The sequence below is a fragment of the Amphiprion ocellaris genome, chromosome 20 (assembly GCF_022539595.1).
Source record: "Amphiprion ocellaris isolate individual 3 ecotype Okinawa chromosome 20, ASM2253959v1, whole genome shotgun sequence".
Classification (NCBI taxonomy): domain Eukaryota; kingdom Metazoa; phylum Chordata; class Actinopteri; family Pomacentridae; genus Amphiprion; species Amphiprion ocellaris.
This window is the reverse complement of record NC_072785.1, coordinates 17,857,544-17,883,635: the sequence shown is the minus strand read 5'-3', so window position 1 is coordinate 17,883,635 and position 26,092 is coordinate 17,857,544. Positions and strand designations below refer to the sequence as shown.

Genomic DNA, 26,092 nt, shown 5'->3' with positions numbered 1-26,092 from the left:
GCCTGAAGCACTGTAGGATGGCGTGCTCACACCATCTCTGAATCTGCCCAGGTCAGGTGAGGCATCCCAGGCTGCAGCAGGGGGCTGTGGCTTCCCTGGTGCCACACAACAGCTGTAGCCAATGTGGTCGTTTTTTTTTCCCCCAGGGGCGGAAGCTCACGTTTCCTGAGGTGCTGCCAGCCAATTACTCCGTCTTCCCCTCCTCTACCCTAACCAGAAAATTCCAAATGGAGGCTAAAAACAACAATACGGCAACTGTGTCAACATGGACACCCTTCTCCCGGAAAACATTTTTACAACAACAGGCAAGGGGCTAGCCCAAACACCCACGTACTTACTCACACACACACGCCGCGAACACTCACAATGAAGTATCAGATTACATGGCCCACTCTAACACTTGTCATACCTGCACGCAACAGGGAGTAGCCACACCCCTCCTCTCAGAGCAAATATGAGAGCAGGCTGCCCTGCCCTGGGCACCAGGCACACTCATTAACTCAACTTCTGCTGGAGATTAGAAAGGTATTTTTGGACAGCTGCCTTCTCTTTCACATGCCTCTCATCTACTGATGTCCAACAACACACGCTGCATTTTTGTTTCACATCTACAGATGTCACTCGTGTTAAGACTAGCAATCATTTTTGGGGTCCACTTTGTCATTTTCTCTGTTGAGTTCAATCAAAATAATTTTTTGTATTTTTGAATTACAGTATAAGGAAGAAACTTCTTGGCTCTGAATACATACATTTGAAATATATAACAAATGTATATAGATAGATATAATCCACGGAGACACCTGAATAAAGGAGTAAAGACACCTAATGAATGTAGATTCTTCCCCACAGTTTGCGAAAGGTCACTGAATGGTTTAAGTATGAAACTCATGACACCAGATCTCAATCAAACTGAACATCAATGGCAGATTTTTTGACAGACGTGTTACATTGCGCTCTCCACCAACATCAAACACTAAAGGAGGAATATATAAAAGAGACTTTAAATCTGTTCCAGCAGCTCTCAAGAGGCCTGGCGCTGACTTCATGTTACATTTTTTTTTGGCTTGTCAATGATCTGTACAGTACTACAGAAAACCAGCCATGGTGCAAGGAACACTGAAGTTAATATTTCCGGTAGAGTGAATCACTGTTGTGTTTACCTCAGGTGCAAGGTACTCTGGCGTCCCACAGAAAGTCTTCATAGTGGCGCCATCTTTGATCCCCTCCTTGCACAGGCCAAAATCTGTGATCTTTATGTGTCCGTCTTTGTCCAGCATGAGGTTTTCCAGCTGAGGAGAAAGAAGATGTATATTAGAATCATCATAAAATTACTCCAAGTATTTTTTGAAGGTGATGATATATTAATTCACAAATACACAAAGACATCGGTATTTTACAGAGGTTTTGAGAAAATAAAAGATGAATCAGTGCTAGTAAAGCTAATAATCTAATACCAAGCAAATGTGATGACATTCTTTGTTTTTTATAACCTATGGTAGTACTTCTTTTTTAATGACTAATTAGACTCAATGTGCAAAAACATCTCCCCAACACTCCATTTAAGTATACCCCTTATCACCTATAGTCTTTTTTCTAGTATTATTTGCGATTTGCTTTGACATGAGTCAAAGCACAGCATGAATGTTTTTACCAACTAAGATAAAAATGTGATAAATATCCATTAGAAAAAGCCTTCTCTAGCTGCCTTTTCTTTTCTTTGACACGTCAGTTTTCCGACTTAACCAAGCACAAAACAGTTTGCTGCACAATTTCTGCAATTGTCTTTCTTTTTTTTTTTACATTTCTTCATTTCTCAGTTTAAGGCACAAATTGAAAAGGCGCATAAGCACAGATGCAAATGGAAACGTGCCTGCTGATAACACGTACAGGTAAACTGACCTAAAGGATGTGCATCACGCAGTGTCATGACTTGACGTCGCATGGCCTTTTAATATCAGCATGTCCTCCCTCTCTCGCTGTCTCTCTTTCTCTCTCTCAGTTAAAGTCACCGGGCAGCTGTAGCTCACACGTGGCCAGCAGCGCCCGGCCAGAGTCAGCACATCCTCCAATCCTGCTACCCTGGCATTTTCAGGAGAACCCTAGCAGGCTGGGAGCCTGCCTCATAAACCCAAGGGAGAGGAGGAGCGAAGAAGGGAGGGAGTGAGTGCTGTGCTGACCTGGCTGGTACTGTTTTATCAGCTGGAAGCAGTCGGGCTACAGATGCCCACTGCAACACTGATAACCCCCCCCAAAAGCCCTCCTAAACCCAAACAAGCCCATCAATCTGCAGCATTCATCTCTTATGTCATCTTTAGAGTATGAGCGTTCTGGTTACCATTTGAATGCAAGTAATGAACCTAGAGCAGCTGATACCTTTCACTTCTAAATAATGATGGAAATTTTTTCTCCTCGGTAATGAAAAGTTCTCTACTGCCAACATATAAAGATGACGTCAATCAAAGTACACGAATGTCACCCACTGAGAAGTGTACGCGTGCTATAACGGGAAGCAGTGGTGATCTGTTCAAAGAGCACTGGTGGTTATTTCTGTCTATCTGCAGTAACGTACGGACTGAGCTTCCCTCCAGCTGCAGTGAGGTCTGGAGACTGATCTGGGGGAGGCAGATCAATAAGCCCTGGCCACTGCTCCGGATGGAGGCAAACCCTATTTATATCCTGCCAGGACAGGGAGGAATGAAGGGAGGGAGGAGGGGGAAGGAGAAAGAGAAAGACAGAGGAGAGAGGCTGACAGTGAGGATGACAGAAAGTGAGGGCGCGTTTCCCCACCTACCTTTAGATCTCGATAAACCACGTTTCTTTCAGCATGCAGGTAGTCCAGTGCTGACACTATTTCTGCACCATAGAACCGTGCCCGCTCCTCTGAGAATACACGGTCTCTTGAAAGATGGAAGAAAAGCTGAGGGGAAACAGGGGAGATTGATAACAAACAAGCAAAGACTTGGTGAGTCAAAGAAAAATAGTAAAATGAACATCAATGACGTTTCAAAAGTATTCTGTCACTGAGACCCACAGGTGCGTGTTTACAGATGGTTAAAATGATTTACCTCACCACCGTTTGCATACTCCATGACAAAGCACAGGCGGTCATGTGTCTGGAAGGAGTATTTCAGTCCCTGCAGACAAAAAATAAATTGCTCAAAGCAGAACTTGATGTTTCCAGCAAAGTCAAGAGGAAGCTGGCATTTAAACAGTGGGTGATAACGTGAAGCATCTCAAAACACGTTGCAGCATTGGACCCTTAGCAACACTTTGAAACGAATGTCGAAAGAGAAGAGAAATGAATGAAAACTACAGAAAGTCCAAAATGTGAAGACGTATTATATAAATACTGTTGTGTGGTAAGCCTTGGTCACATTTATTGCACTGAATACATCATATCATATGTTGCCTCCACCACCTACCACTCAGACATAACATTTTGGAGGAGCTATTCACTACAACCCACCTCAGGCTTACAGAGAAAGGGTTAACTGATTAAAAAAAAAAAAAAAAAAGAATGCCCAGTGTTACTATAAAAGGCCCCTCCGGACTGCAGTCTTTGTAAGCATAGCACTTCAAAACATTCCTGGTAAAACTGTCCCCTTTTTCTGAATGGAAGCTGCTGGCATGGACTGAAGGATTTCTACGAGTTAAAATAAGGTTTGGTTTAGGTATATGGAGGGGCTCCTTACTGTCAAGAACGGATGCTTTGAATTCTGGAGGACTCTGTTCTCCGTGAGTGTGTGCGCCACTTCATCCTGGAAAAAAAGCACAAAGAGTGTTTGTGCAACTCTTACAATAGCTAACTATTTAGGTATCAGTCACTGCTCAACTGCCATCCTCCCCCTCCACACCCCCAGTGTGTTTTCACCCCTCTACTCGCTCACAGGCAACCACTCACTTTTGCTACGATCACCTCCTTCTTTAGGATCTTCATGGCGTAGTAGCGTCCTGTGGCCTTCTCCTTTACCAGAATAACTTTGCCAAAAGTGCCTTTTCCCAGGAGTTTGAGGTATTCAAAGTCGTGCATAGTCTGAGAGGCCAGAGGAGAGAAAGTGGCATCTGGTTACAAACAGGAGCATTAACAAACTCAAGCTCTAACTAGCCAGGACACACAATCCCACTGACAACAACACTGAAGCATTTAAGGGACTATTTCACCCACTGAGCAATTTCCACTCCTCTAATGGTTTGGCCTATATGTGGTTGTGTCTCAGTTAACCTCTGACCCCGGCACTGAGGAGAATGTTGAAAATGGTTGTGTGGGGGACATCCAATCCGGTGGCCTTGGACCTTTATGTCATGACACATGTGGGGGTTTTGAAACCTAGTGGACATGCTATCTGGTGCTAAGCCACCCATGGCTGATGTTGAGAAAGAAGCTGGACTGATGGGTTGAAGCTTTATAAGTGCAAATAAGGCAGTGCAGGGCAGACAAGGGGAGCAACGGTCAACTTAGAAGAATATACTCAAAAAAGGAGGAAGTTGAGTGCCATGATTGTGATAATTCACACTTGTAAGGAAAGAGAGAGAGATTTGTGGGGATAAAAGACAACAGATGCAAAGATTGTAAATGAACCAGTACCACTTTGAGTCTGGGTTTGGTCAGGTAGACCTCCATGTCCATGGGGTCTGGAGAGGAGTCCATCATCTCCTCCTCTTGTTTCTGTAGGCCTTCAGCCACTGCCTGGATGGCTTTGGTCCATTCTTCCCTGAGGGAGACACAGGCAGCAGAGAGATTACATCAAACCATTTACCAAGCCCAGCAGTCCAAACACATAATTGTCTTCTTGTCAACAGGAAAACAATTTCAAGTGCGAATTCTGTCAATAGCAGGTGGAACTCCTGCGAGTGTATAACAGTCATTAAATGTGTATGTCTGTGTTTGCTCTGACATGTTAGGAAACACAACTCTTAATCTAGTCAAATGCTTTCTAGCAACAGGGGCAAATTCTTTGCATGAAAATGATTTGTGTTTTACTGCTCTGTGAGCAGAGAGGTGTGTGCGTCGCTCTTGCCTCTCCTCGGGGGTCTCCACGTGGAAGGTGCGCTCGATGACAGTGGTCCACTGCAGGCAGCGGATGATAAATGTGTTGGGCTTGGGCCGTTCCGTCTTCATCAGCTGGCACTCTGACCACAGCCAGGGAGAGGGAGATGAAGAGAAGGGCCAGTGTGTAGGGGAGCAGAGGGGAGAGACAGACCCACAGTTATAGCCATTTATCTTTATCGCCACCCTAACAGACACTGTCGGCCAATTTGGAAAGGAACAGGTGCACTTTGGTGGAAGAAAACAACTCTGATCCGTAACTTGTCAGGCCATTTAAAACATAACATTGGAAGCCGTAGTTGTATTAAGTAAACCCCAGAATTTCTTTAAATAACCTAATAACAAGCTTATGTTGCAATTCTGCAGTAGAATGCTTTCTTTCTCCAGTTATACTGTGTTTTGGACATTTTGTTACTGCACCTGGCATTATATTGCAATTAATCATTTTCAAATATTGATGAATTTCACCAAAAATTTTCTGAAATTACTGATTTGAATTGTTTGTCCATAAAATGTCGCTACATAGCAAAAACTATGTCTTATGATTCCACAGAGCCCAAGGTAACATCTTGTTTTCTCAAATCTAAAGTCCAGATCATGAAGACATTAAATTTACAGAGATACAAAACAACAAAAGGCAGCAGATCCTCACATTTTATAAACTCAAATCGGAAAATGTGTAGCAAGTCATGCTGGCAGACAAAAGATTTACTTAAAAAAGAAATCATCACATCTTTCTTTTTTCCCCATTATGCTCAGTTTTTCCACTTTTGCAGCAAATTATTGTCTTGTAAGCAGTTTGCAAAACAATTACTCACAACAGTGCAATAACTGAATTTACAAAACAGAAATTTCCATCTGCACCTCCTTCGCATTAACATCTGTTCCCAAATGAAACATGTCAGCAAATATGTCAGAAAGTGACACAAAATGGCCTCTGTCTGATAGATGGGGGACTCGGAGTGGACCACCACTGAGATCCAACATGGCTCCATCAGGGTGAATATGTAATCCAGCTGCAGCAGCCCCGTCAGCAGCGTCGCACCATGTGTCCTCTGCGGTGGGGTCGCAGCGGTGACAAAAACCAAAGCCACCACTGATGGAGACAGAGCCTCCGAGCGCAGCCCAGATAAATACTTGAAATCAGGCGGCTAATAGCCACGATAACTCAAGAGTGTCGGAGAGGAAACATTTTGTTAAACAAACAGTATGCTGTCTAATTGCTGTGTTCAGTCATCTGCACAGCTTATCGCAGCAACTTTCTCTGATGTGAAGATGGAGTGAGCTGGGCTGCTCTGGGCATTTTTTGTTGTTGTTATTTTCTTGTCACTGAGAGTTTGGGGAAGGCACATATGTACAGAAAGGAGGGATGACATCTTGCATGCACATTTTGTGGCAGAGCTTTCTTTGCTTGGACAGGTGCCCTTATTGAGACAAACTTGCAGCAACACGGCAGAGATGATACTACAGGCAATTTGCTAATGTTTCTATTCATAATCATTTAGTATGTCACTAAATGATTATGAATAGAGGGGTTGGACATAATACAGAGACTTTTCCATTTCATACTTTTACTTCAGAACCATTTGAGCCATGATTTGTACTCTAGATTCAGCTGGTAATAATTACTTTGCAGAGGTAGACAGAGGCAAGACACAAACAAAATTGTAACAAGTACATACACATTACATATTTGCTGCAATAATGCGAGTAAAAACAAGAAAAGCAGCAAACAAAATAAGGGTAAAACAAGCTGCCAAGAAACAGAGGGGAAAAAATGTGGTGGTTTCTCTGAAGCAGATACTCACGTGCTACAGAGAAGTTATTTAAGGGGGTTTCCAGCTGGTCAACATCTTGTGGTCTCTCTTTGTAGCCAATGAAAGTACCATCACTCTTCAGGAGAAAATACCTCGGCCTCCAGGTCTTGATGTATTCTCCTGATATGAGACAGAGATTGAAAAGGACTGTTGAGTTACAGGAGACAAAATGAAACCACTTGAGACGAACCCATAGAGCTTTTCATGGGTTTCTGCTCACAAATGTGCTTTTACATTAGGAAAACGCTGACCAATGCACAACTGTTTTGTTTACAATGTAGTATCATGATTAATGACAAAACAGTTTTGTCCTCTCTTTTTTTCCCCCCCAAATCCCCCAGCGGTGCAACCTATTTCTAATTACTATGCCGTTCACTAGTGCTCCCTAAAATGACCATCTTGTCATCGTCTTTCTGCTCGTGTAGGTCAGTTGCAGGACAAATGCTGGTTTTAATAGGAGTCAAGACTCTTTCTCCCACCCAGTATGTCCCCTTTCCAGCAGTCATTTGCAATGTACATATATATTTACAGTCAAAGAACATTTAAAACTAAACTAAATGTAAAACCTTGTATTATTATTTGCTTCAAATGATGAGTTAAATTTAGGATCCAAGTTGACAAGTTTTACCAAGAATTCAAGGAAATCAAGCTATTTGCCTACTTTAGTACGGTTAAAACTCATCTTTCTTTGAGTTTCAAATGTGTAGTTTTTAGTCGCAGCTGCTTCTGACAAATGACATCACTTGCGGTAATTTATCAAATTCTGCACTTGCTATCTCTGGAGCCATAAAACTCTTTATATAACTTTTCTAAATATCCATATACACTCCCACTGCAAAAAAGGCTTTGATGTGTAAAATTCATGGCATTCTCCTTTACAAATTTCCTATCAATCTTTTCTTAACTCTGGCACTATGTTTGCCAAAGCCTGATTTTGATTTTCAAGCAAAACTTTCCACAATCCCCCTTTTGTAGACAAGAGCCATAACCTCAAGCCATGCGTGTCCTTCTCATTCACTTCGACACACTTGCATCACACAAATGAATCTCTCTTAGGCAGACAAAACTCAATTTATTCCGGTGATGCTTCAGGAAATGTTGCGCCAGATGTTGTGCAGACGGGGAAAAAAAATAGCTTACATACCATAACAAGGCAGTGGCACACAGTGGAGTGGAACTTGAATATTTATACAGGAAAACTGTAATTTATTTTTAATTACGGAGCTGCATATTAACCCCATGCAGAGCAGTACCAAGCTGTCCTTAATTGCCCCATTTCCTCTAACACTGAAGTGTGATGTGTATGATGTGTGTGTGTGTGTGTGTGTGTGTGTGTGTGTGTGTGTGTGTGTGTGTGTGTGTGTGTGTGTGTGTGTGAGAGAGAGAGAGAGAGGGGGTTATGTGTGAGTGTGTGAAGTAGAAGGTCTGTCAATATCAGCTTCTGTTACCCTCCTTCAAACACACACACACTTCTGAGTGATGATACTGATAACAGATCAGACAGTGCAGAGCAAACAGCAGCGAGCGATGTCTCCTCTGTTTAGTGCACGTCCTTATAAAATATTTACAGAAATCACATGAATTAATAACACTGGCTGAATATCACTTTTTAAGATTTGTCACTTTTGACACTGCAAAATTATGACTCCCTTTTCCCAATATGTTTCTACATTTTGTTCCAAAAATGGTGACATGAGCAGCAAATTGTAAAAGGACATCCTTCATATGGCTTTCCTGTACATGTCAAAGCACAGGAGAGCAAAGGATGCATTCTGGGGAAAATTTTGAGAGTTAAAGAAATAGTTTCTTGCAATCTGGTAAATTTTTATACTCCAATTCGTATGTTTTCTGAAAGCATCTCTGTTGCTGCCTCTATGAGAAATGCCCTAAATGTGTTCCTATAAAATTGAAAGGAGCATATCCCCTGCATCCCCCCAAAAATCTACACCTAAGTTTCACCATGAACAACAGAATAAAGCCTTGTAAAACAGCTTGTCTGTACATCATCTTCTAGCAAAGCATCAAGCCATTAAACGCAAAGCAAACATCGAAGTGTAAAAACACCTGATTTACTGTGACCGGCAAGGTGGTGGCTCTTATCACCACCTCAGAGGAAGGATCTGTCTCTCAGCACAATATACTTTAGTCCTCAACCCGCAGCAGATGTCCAATATGTTATGACATTTTTCATTATGGCACGAGAGGAGACTTTTCTTCTCATTTTTTGCAGAGTAAGTGTTTTCATTTAGAAATTAGCTTGACTTCGTCAGCCGTCAGACTGCCACTCTTACCGCTATTCTGCAAAGCCTTTCATACTAGATGTGCTGTCCTAATTGTAATACACATGGGCAGAACTGCGTTTAGTGGATCTCCCTCATGCCTGTTTCACTGTAACACAATTACAGTGATGAGTCGTTTGTCTGTTTCAAACCATAAGCCTCACCAATCAACTTCCACATCAGTCACCCACATTTGCTGGTCTCCAGAGAATCTACCCACATAGGGTTATTTATCACAAGCCTTCAAGAGAACCAAACTTCCTTACCACAGCACAACGGTGCTTGGAGACATGGTTAGCATAAAATCTGAATAATCAAAGCAGAGAAGAGGTGCCACTAAGAGTACACTGAAGTATCAGCTGAGAGTTAAGAGGCTGTTCAACAATCAAAAGTTGCCAGAAAGGCTCTTGATTTCTTCGTACCAATCCTTCTTTTCCTCAGCTGGGCCCCAGCTGGTGGCTCGCTCTGTGGTCAGGTTTTGGCTGACCCGTATCTCCCAGCTATAGTCCATGCCAGCTAACACTGAGGACAGTATGTGCACAATGCAGAGACAGCATAATGAGCCCCCTACCTGACACCATGACATGAGACGGACGCACAACATACTCACTTGTCTCGCCAGCAGAGCCTAAAGTTTCAATGTAGAAGTTTTGGTTTGGCAGCAGGAATGCAGCAAATCACTTCCAGACTGTTTAATGTTCTTACGTACATGATAGCTTTCAGATCCTGAGGAGCAGAGACAGGTGTTTACGTGTACACTTGTATGTGCTTGCGTGTAAATATATTTGTGTGTACACTGCCTTGTAGGCAGTGAAAGATATTCGGGTGTAACACATTAAAACAGTTTTAAAGGTTTAGAGCTTTTCCTGCCTGCTCTGCTGATATGAAGCACCCACCAGGAATAGTAATGGTGGTCATATGTAGTAATAAGAACTAATGACGTCTATTAATCCGCCAACGATTTTCTCAAATAATTGATTACTTGTTTAGATTATGACATGGTTAAACAAAAGATATTGATGGATGTTTTTCAAAGTCCAAGATGATGTCTTTGAATGTCTTCTTCTCAGATGTTGGTCTTCAAAAATACAAAAACTGAAGAATCAATTATCAGAATAGTTGATCAGTTCTTTATCAACGGACAACTAATCAATGACATGTTGCAGCTTTAATAGCAGCAAGAGGCAAGGCATGTACTGTATGAACAGACATTCTGCCACATTCTTCACATTGATGTCTGTGAGATGAAAATGCTTGAGAAGCATTCTTAGTGACTAGAGCTTTTCAACAATTGCAACTATTCTAATAGGAGACATCTCAAAGAGCACTAAAAGCTCATGAATGAATGAACTCTAAAGCTCTAGCATCCTAAAATTAGTGAGAAATTTACTATGATACTGTAACTGCAAAAATGGGGGGAAAACAACCACAGATGGATGTAAAATAAATAAATACTTATGTGAACCTTTTATGTTCTTTTTTTTTAATATATATAATATCCATTCCTGACATCAAAAGTCTGTTACAGAGATGTGGCACCAAGAAATTAGTTAACTCCACATCTGCACTGCACATCCTAGTACATGCTCTTTCTAGACAGGAGGACACTGCAACTTCCCCATCTGTGACCACAAACCTGGTCACATGACGACAGTGGAAGCAGCTACATCCGGTTGTCTGCGAGTGTGTGTCTCCACCACTCTGCAGTGCAACACCCCCCTAAACAGTCTGCACTCAGAGCATAAATAACAAAGATGACCCTTGTCAGCTTCCTATTTACACACATTTCCCCTTCTACTTTTATTCAGTTGTACTTTCCACACAGCGGCTTTTCTTGAGCACCAACGTGGTGAGAAAGTGAAACTTGCAGCTGGGCTTTTTGCATCTTAAACACAGTTAAGAATCACAGAATTATATTACGAAAGCAATTACGCACATATAGCTCAAATCAGGTTTAATGTAGACTGACAAAATAATAAAGAAGAAATTGACTCATTCACTAGCTTTAAATGTTTAACACAACGTGACTTCATTGCTTTGCAGAGTAGACCCCAAATACATCCTGTGTACAGTGAGAAACAGTGCAGACTGCTGACAAAGGACAATGGGCCATGTAACAACACAGGAGAGCCTTCTGCTTTTAAGTCACTTCATCATCACAGTGTTCCAGTAAACTAAACCCTTTTCATCTCAACATGTTCTCCAAAACAGGAAAGTGGCCAACAGACAGGCTGACCACAACCTAGATAAGATAAACCTACTTCAAGTGTCTGGTCCGCAAACACCACACACACACACACACACGTGTGCTTCGGATACGAGGAAATCCTCTATATGATGTGTGTCTCGGAATCAAAGCTTTTTCTAATAAAAGTAAAGTGTGACAGCAGACATGTGGCTCGACTCAACCAAATTAGGGGAAGGACAGAAGAATAGGAAGACTGATTTGACACAAGATGAAAGATGAGAGAACTAGAGGGGATGAGAAAGCTACGCAGTGTGCAAAAGAGTTGTGCTGAACGGAGTGGTAGTGAGACAGATCACTGCATATGTTCCCCACATATGTAGGACTGTGAGTCGGGAGGGGGGTGAGTGCAAGTGAAGTGTGTATGAGCCATGCGCACTTTGTGTGTGCATGTGTGTGCATGGGAGGAGCTGTCAGGACCTGATAGAGTGTCTTTACATGACAAGCAGCTGCTGAGGGCTGGGATGCGCGCTGGGCAAAGTGGAAAATAATGAACGGAGAACCGCTGCCAAACACAACAGAATTCATCTTTATTTGCCAACTGCTGCATGGCCCTGCGTGCGGACAGCTCCAGCATGCCACCGCCACGCCCTCTACGCCCCCAACACAAACACACACAACAAGGTACGGGGGGGGAGAACAGGTTTAGCCACAGCTGTACACGTTAGTGCATTGTCTTGTTTGCTTATGTATATGTTTATCAAATCACAAGCACCGTATGCATACTAGTGTGCTCTCTGAAAGGGCACCAATACAGAATTTGCATCAGAAAAGAGAAAAAAGTCATTTAAAGTAAATTACTCTATTCCAGATGTTAAAATTATCATCAGAATATGTGCAACTTTACCAATCCTAAGATTTCACCTGCTTCCACAAGGGCTCGTAGTAAAGAAAGGTGAAGGATTCAAATTTATATTAAGGCTTTCTTTCAACACCAAAGCCATTTGCAAGTCAAGCCTGAACAGTAAGGGCAACCCAGGCAGACTTATTGAGGAATCATTAAATAAAAAGAAAAATGTGGAAGACTTTAGACAGAAGAGGGAGAAAGAGGGAGTGACAGAGGTTAGTGACTGTTTCCGAGGAGCGTCCTGTTCTATCCGTCTCCATGTGACAACAACAGGAATGCTGAGGTCCCAGCTGCTGTGGCTTGTTGGCTTTTAATAAGACACATCATGTAGCATTCATCAAGCAGCCTCCAAAAGAGAGGCTGCAGTGTCCCAACAATGTGTCCAAACTAACAGCTCTGTTGCACATCATCCCTTTCTCTCCGCTGATCTCTCCTGTCTCTTTCTGCTTTGAAAGCTTTTAATAAGAGTTCCAAAACAATAATCTTAAAACAGAGAGGACCACCGTAGTCATCTGGCACTAGATAAACCATTTGCACACACACACATTGCAAGTGGGTAAATGATCTCACACAGAGTGAGAGGAACCAAGAGAGAGGGTCAGACAAAATGTCCCTCTCATTGCCCACACCCAGTGGTTAGACTTCCTCAGAGGGCTGCTGTTGGGTTTTGTCCCCGTCTGGCCATTCATGGCTTAGGGATGAGAGGAAAGGAGCCAGTGGTAACTGCATGAACTGTGTATGTGTGTGTGTGTGTTTGAGTGGTGAGAATCGGATGAGAAGAGGGGGGGTGGGCGGAGGTTGAGGATTAGGGAATTAGAACTCCAAAGCGAGGGAGGAGGGGGAGGGGGCTTCGTCTTTTGTTGGTTTTTCCTCAGCCGCCCCCGCCATCCCTTCGGCCCTTTTCTGCCGGGCTCTGCCTGTAGGCTGCAGCTGCGGCCTGCCACCCTGTGCCCTGCATCTCAATGAGCCACGGGCTGCCTGCTCCAGAGGAGAGGGGGCTCCCTGATGCAGGGGTCACCACTGAGCCCCAGCAACCACAAACTCTGCCTCTACCGTGCCCCGCTCTGAGGCCTCAGGGCTCCGAGCTGATCTTCTCATGCAGCCCGAACACCCATCTACCCATTCGCCTGACTCACTGTGCCCATATAAGGCATCACCACGCTTGCATGCCATCCTAAACTATCCAGGAGTTTGGACTCCTTTTCTTTCCTTCTCTTTATGTCTTCCTGACACCCTCCCGCTCTCCGAACCTCTTTTGTTGGCCCCTCTCTCTCCCATGCAGCTGGATAGGGGGAACTCGATTGCCAGGGCTTTGGCAGCAGCATCAACAGGTTGCGTTGAAGGGCCACCCCAGCCTCCAATCTAGCCCTCTCTGTCTCTTCCCCTCATCCCTCTCTCTCCTTCTCAGTCACTAGGATTGCTGCTGCTACCCTAACAAGAAAAAAAGCAAGGGGGTTGGGGGTGCGATGGAGGCTGCCCCTCTTTCTCACGCTCGTAAGAAAGCCCTCACTTCTTCTCTGTGGTGAGTGACACCTGCTGATTACCATAGAGACACTGTGGGAAGTTCCCCCCTGCCACACTGGGGCTGAGATTTGCCCCCTCTTCCTGAGTAAACAAGCAGTCCATGGATTAGTTAACTGGGTTACTGCATGGCAAACAAATAAACACACATTATTTAGAGCAAATTAGTGCCAATGAACTTACAATGACCAGTGTAAGATCTAACACCTTTAAACAAGTGAGGAATAAACACCAGAGGATCCTTTTTCTGTCCTGGAGACAGGTAGCCTCCAGCTGTTAAAAATTTTCAACTACTTTCAAAAACTTCCAGCGTGTCCTCTGAATAACTTGTTAAATATGTTCTGAGTAACAAAATAAGCTGATGTGGTGGATGCATTGGAGCATATAGTCAGCTCTCAGTGAGCAGACAGCTGAGCATCCCCTTCATTTCTCCGTCTCCCCTACCCTCCCTAAACTGGAGAGAGGTGCCAGTGATGTGATTGATGTCAAAGACTGGGAGCTTTTCGCTGGTCCATAGCCGCTTCCGCCATGGGTCTGAGTTGTCAGCAGGGTCATTATCCTAGCAACAGGGTGGTGGGGTGGTGGGTGGGGAGCGTGCGCTGGAAGTGGGGGAGGACTAAGAGGGGGTGAGCTTGTGGGGGTAGGCATAGGCCAAGGGGAAAAGGATAAGCAATAAAGACAAGGAGAAAAGGAGGAATGCGGGGGTAAGGATAAAAGAGAACAAGAGATGAGGACAGTGAGGAAGCACAGGAGCTGTAGCAGAGACAGAGAGCGCTGCTGAGCAACACAGTTGTGACGAGCAGGAGGACTCTGCACAGCAAAGTAAGCACACAGCGGGCTTGCCGTGCGAGGAGGCGAATGGTGGAGGTGCCACCTCCCTCAGCCTCCTGGTTCCCCCGCCATGCCAGCCAGCCTGCCTGCCGACAGCTGCACCCCAGTAATTTACTTCTCTCCACCACATTTAACAGGAAGACTGCTTCCCATTACCCAGAGCAGGGGGTCCTCGCTGTCGGCCAGACACCCGGCCGGAGCGCTGGCGTCCTGGTGGGACACCCTCTGCTGCTGGACCATGCCTACAGGGGCTCCACTCCCAGATCGCTCTGCCACTACAGCTTCCACTGCTGGTGATCAATTGGGATGAGTCGGGGTATTTACTCGCCGAAGTTGAGGTGATCTGTTGTAAAGTTGCTTGCAAAAGTTAGTAAAAAGTAACACGTTTCAGTTAAACTTATTATTTAAAATTATTTGCCGTCACAGAAGCATAGACCACAGCTGACTCACTGTTTTCCCCATAGAAACATCCCTTTTATCTTTCACTGGGCCTCTATGCTTTGGTTTTTTATAAACATTGCCTTCACACCATGCATTTCATCTTCAGCGACCAACTATCAGTTAAAAATATGTGGAAAACAGAAATATTTCTTAAACTTGGATTCAAACTAACAACATAAGCTTATTTGTCTACATAATGGTATACAATGTTAATACTGTCATCACAAAACTAAATTCTGAATGGTTAAGCACTGGATTATATGTTTCTACTTCAAGAAACTTTAATTTTGCAACATATTGAGAAATTTAAAGATGGCAAACAAGCATTTTGGGATCCATTTTGAAAAGACTTGGTCATTTGTTTGTTAAAGCCCCCCAAATGTAGGTGCATATGTTATCAAATACGATGAGCTAGTCCTCTAGGTCTGCAGTATCTATGTTTGTGTTTGTTTGTGTACTGCAGCAGTGTGTGGCCCATGACAGCCATAATGAGGAGATGTGTAGGAGCATGGGTGAGCCCAGCAGCAGGTCTGGCAGCAAGTCAAAGTCCTGAAGCCATGAGACAGTCAGCATTGCAGTATCATGAGACATTCTTAATCAGCTGGGTCTGCTCCTTTGAACAGCATTTAACAGTGAAGGAAACGATGCATTCCCTTCAGAACAAACTAATACAAATGTGGAAAATGCTGGCCGAATTGTTGCAGGCCTGTTCACCAGATGCACAAGGCACAGATATTCAAAAGATGAAAAAATGTTTCATCTATACTGACTACTGTGTCTGGTGTTTTATAACCCCCCTCCTCCACTCCCAACCCGCCCCCACCTCGATCCCACTCTGCGTCTCATGCACTTTCCTGGACCACCAACAAGGTCTTGCTTGGAGGAGCAGCTCATGGGTGTCCTTCAGCCACATGACCGACAAGGGAGCCAATCAGCTGATGAGCTCCCGACCAAACCACGAGAGGGTCTTTGTGGCACGTCACACACAACATCCAGCAACTCTCCTCAGGCCGACCGGGTCACTGAGCAATGTTCTGGGAACATCACAAAGACGCTGCTCAACTTCTGTCTCCGTTTGCCCCTCTATCTTTCCCTCACTATCGCTACTGGTATGCTCTCTGCCTTCCCTCCCTCTCTCACATCACCCCTCCTCTCATGAGCCGGAGCCAGCTGAGCGTGCTACCCAAATCCAACAGTTGTTGTGGCCTTCGTTAGCCTAACGAGGGGGCCGGCTCTTTATACTTGTCAGGGAGCAAATGAGTCAAACAAACAGGGGCCAGCGAAGAGGGGAGGACAAGCGAGCGCTGTTCTGTTGAGCTTCACTGGGTTCTTGGCCACAGCGCTTCCCTGGAAACTAGGGAACCCACAATCTGCCTCTTTGATGTCTGATGATGCTCTGGCTTTGATGGAAACTTTGGAAAAACACACTTGCAAAAAGAAATAACATGCTGCTCGGGCTCTGTGGCCACTAGAGGCCGTAGGCACATTCAAAGTGTGTGGGTGCACCCTGTGAGGGATCTAAAAGGGAAGTATCATTTGGGGACACATAACAACTGGTTATGATAGTAACAACAAAGTTACAGTGTTATTGCAAGCCTGTACTTGCTATGTGGCCTGTGCAAAAGGGCACTGCGTAATGTTCTGCAGGCATAGTAACTTGTAAATAAATATACTTCACACTGTCCACATTCACTCACACATTTGCATATCTACACATACACACATGCCCCGACCTGGTCAGCTGCTTTGTCTTGCATTCTAAAACTGTCCTTTCAAAACAGATAATCACGATAACAGTCACAACAGCACATTGCAAACAGTGTCCACAATCCAGACGCATTACAGCAGCAAGAGGCTTGAGAAGAAAGTAAGAAGGTGTGTCCTTTCGAATGAGATCATTTCATTGAGCGCAGCCTGTCTGGAACAAATGTACAGAGCACTCCAAGGCTGAGAATCTGGAGCTCTAATGACAGATTAGCCCTTCTGGATGGGGGGGGGGGGGGGTGTTATAGGAAACCGAGGCACAATGCTTGCTCCACTTTCTTTCAGGAGTCTTGACACAGTTTGCACGTGCATGCTGAAGATGACTAATCGGAAAGGAATCAAAGAGTGAGAGTGAGTGGCACGGCTGTGTTCAGCTGACATGCAGTGCTTCGTGCCCACAGCTAGCCCACCGTGAAATCCAATCATCATGTCGAGCCAATAAATGGGAACTGCTGGAGGTTGCAGCCACTCAAACTGTACCTGCTTGAGTGAAGTCCAATAAGAAAGCAGTTTGGTGCCTGATCAGGTCAATGGAACACACACAAAATGTTGATGGAAATACGATGGTGTATCTTTTGTAAAACATTAAATTGGTGTTTTGAGGGCACACATGGGAGTAATGAGCATGGTGAACATACTTAGAGGCGGTATAAGCCATTTATCATCACACCCACATGTTGATTTGAGTCACTTGGGTGGCGCCACCACACAAAAAAGCTCCACACAAGGTGCAGGATGGGAAGATAGTTGTTGAGTGCGGGCTGCCTGGCTGAGGTGATGGACAGTAAGACAGGGCTACTGCAGGTTCACCTTCTGTGCCGTGGCTCTGGGGCAAAGACTGCATGACAGTGACGCGACACTAAAAGCCTTCCTGTCAAGGAGGCAGGCGGACGCCCTCCAATCAAAAACACAGAGGCTCTGGGTGACATTTCACAGGGCACAGCTGCTGCTGGCCTGCGACAGCATGCCAACTCACTATTCCTGAAGGATTGTTTGTTTAGTGTGTGTGTCACAACTCGAAGGGTGTCGCTGCTAGAACTGCGTGTATGCGGTAGTGTATGTGCCCACTAACAACCTCACTGTTTTCTTACCAGTCACTATTTGACTACTCTTAGAGTTATATTTTACACTGGCTTTAGAATGTTCCGTTCTTATCAGCACTGGCGAAGGTGTGGAAAAATGGACATATGCCAGTTTTGTGGCAGACAATAGACAGGGAAGGGAACAACAAACACCACAATAACTGTGAGTATATAAATTTGCAGATTCAGAATGAATGACACCTCAGTCTCTTTGAATTTTGTGCCAAACAAATACCATTTTGCATGTCATCTTCTAAAGAAAGGATATTCCTGTTCTCGTTTTTGTCCCTGGATAGACACAATTTAACTGAAAAGTCTCTGATGTTATACTTAACTGAAATGTAACCCATGAATACATGGTGCCTTATAGATGTTTATGAAGAGCTGCAAATCCAAGATTATAGATAAGGCAAAGTTATGTTATACAAAACTTTATGAGTTTAGTTTATCTGATTAGCAGAGCTTCTGCTAATGAAACATGTTATTAGCACCTAGCATTTTTATTCTTGCAGTCACTGGAGGAACTCGGGTATATTTGCCTGGGGCTGACTGAGCTGAACCGGGCTAACCCATTACTAAAACAGCAACCTGTTACGCTCTTAGTCCACGCCTAACACATCGCTGCAGCACTCTGATCCCCCTTGAATCCTGGGAACTCTTCTCGCAAATCTGCTTCCATCACCTTATACCAAAAGTTTGAGTCTTGGTTTCCCCTCTTCCAGTAAAAGCCCAGTTCCTTGGCTCTGGGCCCAGGAGATTTCAGTGGTTTTGGAGCAGTTTCTTATCCTATTTTGCCCCTGGTGGTGGTGGAGGCGGTGGTGGAGTGGGCTCTGCAAGGCAGCCGCAGCTGAAGGCAGAGTTAGTATGCACACATAAAGCTGCTCAAAGCCAGCAGGTATGTGAGGAATGCCTCTTCGTCCAAACAACAGGACTCACGCCCGACACAGCCACGCCACGCAGCACTGTCAGAGCAGCTAAGTGGGGCCCACTAGGGACTCAGCAACAGGATGCCTCTTTATATTAGATCTGGCACACTATCTGCATTTAAATACACTTACCCAGCAATCAATCACTTTGTACATAGTGTATGTCACTGGGTTTAAGCATTTTTGCAGCGTGTAGAAAAAAAGAGCCTACATTGTTTTACAGTGAGCCCTTGCTAATCCAAGTGCAGAGGAATGAGGGTAATACTGGTATGTAAAATATCCGTGTAAAAATTTGATTTATCAAGCTGCACTTCAATAAACAACCAAAATCTACAGTACATGAAAACTGCAATGCAATGGTGAATGCATGAACCAATTTGTTTTGCACTTTAAATACATTTCTCCAACATGTATCGACAAGGGATTTTGAGATCTTTGCGCAATAAACATAGTTTAGGGTCTTTACATATTTTGTGTTCTGTGCCAGCTTGGTTAACCTGCATGTTTGCACAGTAGGGGTTTCTAGAACATGAGGTGACGATGACTATTACATCTTGATTGAATTATAAACAATACGTTAAAGAAACCTTAGCACATAAAGAATCACAGGCATACTGTGCTCGCATGTACATTTCAAACAATCACAAGTAAGACTATGCAACTGACAGTAAATGAAACTATTAAGTCCAAACTTCATCTGTGTATTTACCTCTTTTATGCAGCCATCCCTCCTTGACGATCACCACATTGGTCATGTTGGTGGGCAGGATGGAGGATCCAGGTTTTCCACAGGGAGAGACACAACTTTATATCCCAAGTTTCCTTCCCTCAACCCTGTGCAGGAGCCTGGAGATGGGGTCCTGGGGTTTGTAGCCGCCTTCTCAGTGGTGGTTACCTATTAATTGGAGAAAAGTAAAAATTAGCCCTGCAATGAGGTAAAAGATTTTTTTTCCCACTTGTCTGAATATTAACCCTCAGGTCAACATCGTAGAGGGGAAGCAGTGGAAATTAGAAGATCCTCGTGCTTTATGGCCCAGTCAGTGGAGGATATGGTACAATACAACCACAATGTAGTTCTTTTCACAAGTGGAACCTGCAACATTTCAAGGTTCAAGTATCTGTGTAAGGCTGTGGTTTTTGGCATTCACAATGAAGCCTCCCGTATTGGAAAATTCCATGGTCTTCACAATTGACAGCCATAGACTATGTGCTCTTTTTTTTCAAAATCATGACCAGAAAAGTAGTGATTCAGTAAGAACGTTAAATATTTTTCACATAGGCAATCTAAATAATCAATTTTCAGACATATTGAACAACTGCATACCTATGTATTTTCAGAATTTTGCCAAAGGCAAGTTCATATTTGCTCCAATGTTGTTTTTGTAATTCTAATTTTTTACTTTTACTTGTAAGCATGTGGCAACAAAGTTCAAAATGGAAGAATCCTGTGAACTGATTTGAGGACTGTGTATTCTTTCTTTGTTTATTGCATACACTACCATATGTCTCTGAAGGAAATGGCAATAAATACTACCCTACTTGCAGATTTGCACTGTACCTAAAACTTTGACTGGTTTAGATGACATACTCGACAAGCCTAAATTCACTGCATTGTTCCATTGCCTGCTACAGTGAAGTTCAATATGTGCCAACAGTGAGCCAAAGATCTTGATATTGGTCATTAGATTACTCATATTGTACACGCATTATCATTTTGAATCTTCAAGAGAAACATGTAGAACTAGAGATGATATAAGAGAGACTCGCGGCTTAAAGAATAAAAAGTAAACTGTGGTTCAATCCCGTGACAGTAAAGGCAGCGGATGTATGTCACGTCTCAAGCCTCTACACAAAAAGTCAATCCTCTGCTTTATAATACTGAACCAGGAAATGTTCAGCCATCCATACTGTTGCACTGACACAGCTGCAATATAGTGCAACTAAGCACATTTTTGGGGCAAAATCACCAAATTATTGAAGTCGTATATATCATATAAGACTGGTGACTTCATACATGCAATTTTTATATCACAGCAGTCACTGAAACTGCAGTTATGGTTCTCTCCATTAAACTGTGACTAATTTTATATCATCTGATTAAAAAAAACAAATAAACCTCAAGTTTGATGACAACTGCTGATAAGCATCATGTGACACAATTAAAAGCTCCTAACACTTACTGTTAAAGGCAGATTCTGTGATTCTAAAGAAACACTGATGATATTTTGCTCATTTAGCAGACTCACATCTTCTCCCGCTGACCTGTTTGCCTCCTTTCATCCCTCATTTAATGTCCCTAGTCTTGTACACTTTGTGTACCTTGTCTTGAGCCAGATTATTGGATCTGACATTCAGTATTTTTTCAATTATCCGTCTTATTTTTTTTAAATAGACTGCCAATAAACGCAGTGCTTTGGCCACACCTAGAATTTCATTTTGTCTGCAGATACATATTGGTTTTAAATAGCAAAATTATTGGTCTCTTTGATTACTAATAATTGGTATCAGTCCTCAATAACCCCCCTGATCTATTCCAAACTATGGCAAGTTGCAATATTGAAGTATTCAGCCTGATGAAGACTACTGACAAAAGACAGCCCTGTAAATTGACAGGATTAGTTCCTTAGGTTTGTTACATATAAAACCCTGGAAGTCAGAATCCATGTTTCCCTTCATACAATGAATGCAGTGTCAAGGTGGAAATGCTCGGCTATGGTGTTGAATGCTTATTTTGCTTGCAATGTGTCTTCCTGCAAAAAAAAACAAACAAACAACAAAACACAACTTTAATCTGAGAGGTTCTTTAACAGAGGTGAGGTTGGGTTCTCAACAAAGATAAATATACTATGACGTGATGGCACATTGTTTACTGTGAGGATGAAAGGATTCATATGTTTAATAATAAAATTAACCTTGTCCTGAAACCTTGCCATTTTTATTCACCTTTGAATAAAAACATACATACTTGAGCTATAGTAAAAGGACTACAGAAACATGATAAGGTCCTGAAAGACTGATTTTTACAGAACAAAATGGAAAAAAACTGCTGTCACATTCAAAGGGTAAATGTGTGCAAGGGTCTTCAGAGAGATGCATGTGTAAAGTGCAGTGTAAAATAAGTACGGGTGAAAGATCAAATCTACAGCAGTAATTGCAATAGTTGACTAGGTTAAACTCAAGTCAACGTGTATTTTAGAATACATGGTAAAACTGTACTGACAGTAATCTGATAACAGGGCGAATTTCATTACAAGCTTATCGGTAATCCATCAACTGCATGTACTAAACACCAGCAGGCTATCACAACCTAAACACTTGACCCTTTGATTCATCCAGCACTTCTCTATGTCATAAAGGCAGCTTTGAAGGGAAGAAGCAAAAGAATGATCAATTGCCACACTTGTTCACACAAATGTCACATACTGCACCAGGCAATCCCTGACCATCGGCTGAAATCAATTTGCTGCTGCTCTATCAGAGTAAGGCCATCAAAAGAGAGCTCTGTTTGAGTGGCCTCATCCAACTAACTGGTGGGGACAACAACAGGAAGTGAATGTGACTATTGACATACTACGAGTCATATCAGCACAGCACTAGAACACATCTGTCAGTGTGCCGTCAACACGCCTTTTACTGCCCTTCTGCTCTCTTCCATCAGCAAGCAAAAGTGAGTCTTTTGAAATCAAAGTTTATTTTTGCTCAGTGTTTTTGTTTATTGCATTGGGGTTGTGGTGCTTGTGTCGCACAACCGATGCTGGAAGGATCCTGGAGGAGGGATTTGAAAAAAGCACACTGAGTGCAATTCAAACTAGGGATCACACAAACCGTTGGATCCCTTCGGCATCTTAGTGTGTACTCTGTGACACAGGCACGCACACATTATATACACATTGGGATACATCACACAAACAAACTTGAGCGCACACACCACAGCCAAAAAAGCAACACATGCACAAGACCGGCTCTGGAGCCACAACAGAGCGCTGCTGTTTTAATGGGAGCGACCTGTTGCTACTGCGGCCTGTGTGGAAAAGCTGGGCTGCTGCCAGCGCTGCAGCCAACAGCCACTGAATGAACCCAGTACCCTGACAGCAGGTCACATGGTCCTCAGGCCTCTGGGCCACCGCCTGCCTGCCTGCCTGCCTGCCTGCCCTGATGTCAGGGCGGCTTTCAATCATTCATCTTTCTGGCTCCAGCTCCGGGGCCCACCCCATTCAGTGCAAATCAGTGTCATGCAGCAAGAGATGCTACACACTGAGCCTGTCACTGGGCCAGAGAGGACAGTCCCATGTGTTTACAGCAGGAAGCAGAAAATCGGGCCGACATCACCACACTACTTCCTTCATCACAGATCAATAGATACAAGTCTGCTTTTGCTCTATTTTCTGCTTCTGCTGCTCGGGTAAACAAGAGAGGTAGCTGCTGGTTTACGTTTGCAAAAAAGGTAGAACACTACACTCAAATATTTCAAATGATTACAACAAATGAGAACATCAAACATGCTCACTGTTGCTGGAAAACAGCCTCTGAAGCTTGGCCTGTGTTCAAATACCACAGTGGAACCAGCACTGGTGTGAACTACTATACAGTACCAAGTTCCCCTTTCAAGTTCCCTGAAATTGCATCGTTAATGATAAGAATATTGCGTGTAGCTTTAGCTGAATAAACCACAGTGACTGCAACCTTGAAAGACAAGTAGACTCACAGCTTTAATCCTGTAATGGCACGAACAACAACCCCTTTATGACTCATGTTAATGTATTCACTTTTATATTGTTCAGACAAGCCATGAACGAATTAAATATGCAACACAAAACTGAATTTATTCAAACCAACTCGCTACACCCAAAAAACACACTGCACGTGGGTTGTCGCAGATCTAATGGCAACCAGTAAACAAGATGAGCGAAACAAAAACTATTTTAGGTTCTCAGTTTTGTGACAGAGACTGAGAAGAGCGCTACCATGTGATGCTGACAGTGTCCAACCGCTGGAAGAAGTGTATCTTTCTCAGTCCTAATCCAAACTGCAGCACAGCCAGGTCTCATCTGTAAGTCTAGTCTGTTCGCAGGGACAAAATTTCAAACAACATTCCTCAGATTCTGCATGCAACTGGTGGCACATTTGCGTCAATGGGGCTGCGAGGGATTGGGTGGGAGGTGACTGGTATTTTCTAAATAGAACAGGGAGAGCCAAACAGTCACTGGCTGCATCATTACGCCGGCTTGTTGCGTCTTCCCCAGGTCACATGCCAAGTCCCCCTGCGTACACACACTGGACAGACGTAGTCTCATGACTGATAAAAATATTTTGACACTAAAGGCATTACGGGTACAACATGCCCTGGGACAATGTTCTCTTTCCAGAACGTACATAGATATGTGCCCTGGGAGATGGAGACAAACAGACATTAGTAAAGTGAGCTTTATCTCAAGTTGAGCATTAAACCTGTGGAGCCGAGATGTGCGGCAGACAAACCTTTTCATTTGGACTCCGACCACATCGTGTGCTCTACGTCACACACTCCCACTTGATAAGATTTCAATAAAAATAAACCTACTGTGACAGAAACCCTGCAGTTAGCATGATTTACTGTTGACATACCTGACTGTCATCACCGTAGGTGGGATGATGACAGTGAGGACACTATCAAAACTATCAAAAAACAATTGTGCTGATTACTAGAGAGGAAAACAAGAAAGTAGCACTACTGTTGCTTCTTTCTTAGGACCTCCCTGGTGAACCAAGAGGCCTCAAAGGTCTTGGGACCCCATTTTGGGAGCCCTTACTTGCTGGCAACAAGTCCCAGTAAGTTTGTATCACTGCATGTGCACACAACAAGGAAGCGCGAGGCAAGTGGCGATAAAATGATTGCACTGGCGATAAATTTCTCACTTTAACAAGTAAACAACGCGGCGGTAGCTCATAACAATGAATGAGCTGCTCTCTTGTTGAGCTCATTTGTTTTCATTTGCTTCCTGGGCCCTGAAGCACAAGCAAAAACAACTTTCTAGTAGAGGTGAACCGTTGAAAGCAACATGACCGCGGATATTTTGGCCTGAGGGCTGTGTCTCAAAAGTGGTCATTGTCCAAAATGAATGGCTAACATCTTAAGAGAGACTCGCTTGTTGTTTGTGGAAGAAGGGGGGAAAAAGAAGAGAAAACAACAAGACGTTGTAATTCACTACAGGACGGTTTATAAAAGCAGTCGACTTTCGCGGTGAGTTAATTTGTACGGCGAAGTGAAGTCAGGAAAGTACCTCATTTCAGGTTTGCATTTAGCGATAGAAAGGATATGGGGCCTAGCAGGGCAGCTTGGGTGAGAATAACCGCATCCCATGTAAGTACAATGGGGACCTACCCTGTCTAGCTGTCGACCTCTTGTAGTTAACCATGCGAAGGAAACGCGGACGTTTACCTGGACAGGAATTCAACAGTGTGTCCGTCTCATTCTAGTGAGCTGTTTCGGCGGTATTTAGAGTTGATAAGTCCTTCAACAATCTGGACAAAGTGCTCTCATTTACTCCGTTTCTCTTGCCTTTCTTCCACTACACCTCCCAAACGCGCTGTCTGCAATGCCTCTGTGGCAGCCGCTCTCCCGGGTCCTAGCGCCGAGCCGCTTCAAAGCCCACTCACAGGAGCAGTAGTAGACTGTCAGCCTCCCATTGAAGAAAAAAAAACTGCTGTCCTCCTATAGGGGCTCTGCATGGCCTCGTTGAACTCTGGGCTGTTTAATCTATGCCGGTGGTTCAGGAGCCTACACAAGGCACTGTAAAGCTCACTGTGGGCCCTGGCTACAATAAGAGACATCAGTGTTGTTGTTGTTTTTTATCTCCTGGAAGCAATCACATAAGAAAATAGGTAATTTCATGTTAGTTCTTTACAATGAGTTGTAAGATTATTTCTCATTATTTATTAATCTGATGATTCTTTCATCAATAATTTGTTGCTCATCCCAGCAGTTTACCCACATTCATACACTCATTATTGTGTTTACTGTCAGAGAACACAAAATAAACCAACAACTATGATAAGTTTGGGAGCTATAACCAGTGGATTTTTTTCTTCTTCTCAACATTTATGACTAATAATTTCACATCTATGCTCTTGTTTGATACATCTTAATATCATATTACAACAGCATATTATTAATTAAAAAGTAATATCATAATATGAAGCCCTTTAAAGACTGTGCGCCCTGACTACCTGAAGGAGCATCAATGCTATTTTTTTACTTCCTGGAAACAATCACATGCGATAATAAATAAGATTAACTTTTTGTTTGCAGCTCA

At 43.5% G+C, this 26,092-nt stretch overlaps 1 protein-coding gene and 1 long non-coding RNA gene across 3 annotated transcripts in view; one reads left to right on the top strand and one right to left on the bottom strand.

Moving 5' to 3' along the window:
• akt1 (v-akt murine thymoma viral oncogene homolog 1) overlaps window positions 1–25,381 on the bottom strand; it is a 31,865-nt gene extending 6,484 nt beyond the window's left edge. Inside the window, exons 1-10 of one of the 2 annotated variants that reach the window (XM_023273322.3) lie at window positions 25,162–25,381; window positions 19,510–19,695; window positions 6,856–6,984; window positions 5,019–5,130; window positions 4,586–4,712; window positions 3,902–4,033; window positions 3,693–3,758; window positions 3,066–3,134; window positions 2,792–2,917; window positions 1,161–1,289 (exon numbers count right to left, since the gene is read on the bottom strand). In XM_023273322.3, the coding sequence (XP_023129090.1) occupies window positions 1,161–1,289; window positions 2,792–2,917; window positions 3,066–3,134; window positions 3,693–3,758; window positions 3,902–4,033; window positions 4,586–4,712; window positions 5,019–5,130; window positions 6,856–6,984; window positions 19,510–19,555 (936 nt within the window). In that variant the 5' untranslated portion in view covers window positions 19,556–19,695; window positions 25,162–25,381. The remainder of the gene's footprint in view (window positions 1–1,160; window positions 1,290–2,791; window positions 2,918–3,065; window positions 3,135–3,692; window positions 3,759–3,901; window positions 4,034–4,585; window positions 4,713–5,018; window positions 5,131–6,855; window positions 6,985–19,509; window positions 19,696–25,161) is intronic. The other variant, XM_023273321.3, reaches the window with a different exon arrangement.
• Window positions 17,744–20,344, top strand: LOC129347811 (uncharacterized). Its single transcript, XR_008600078.1, has 2 exons — window positions 17,744–18,037; window positions 18,597–20,344. It is a non-coding gene; the product is annotated as an uncharacterized LOC129347811 (long non-coding RNA).
• Window positions 25,382–26,092: the final 711 nt, after the last annotated feature.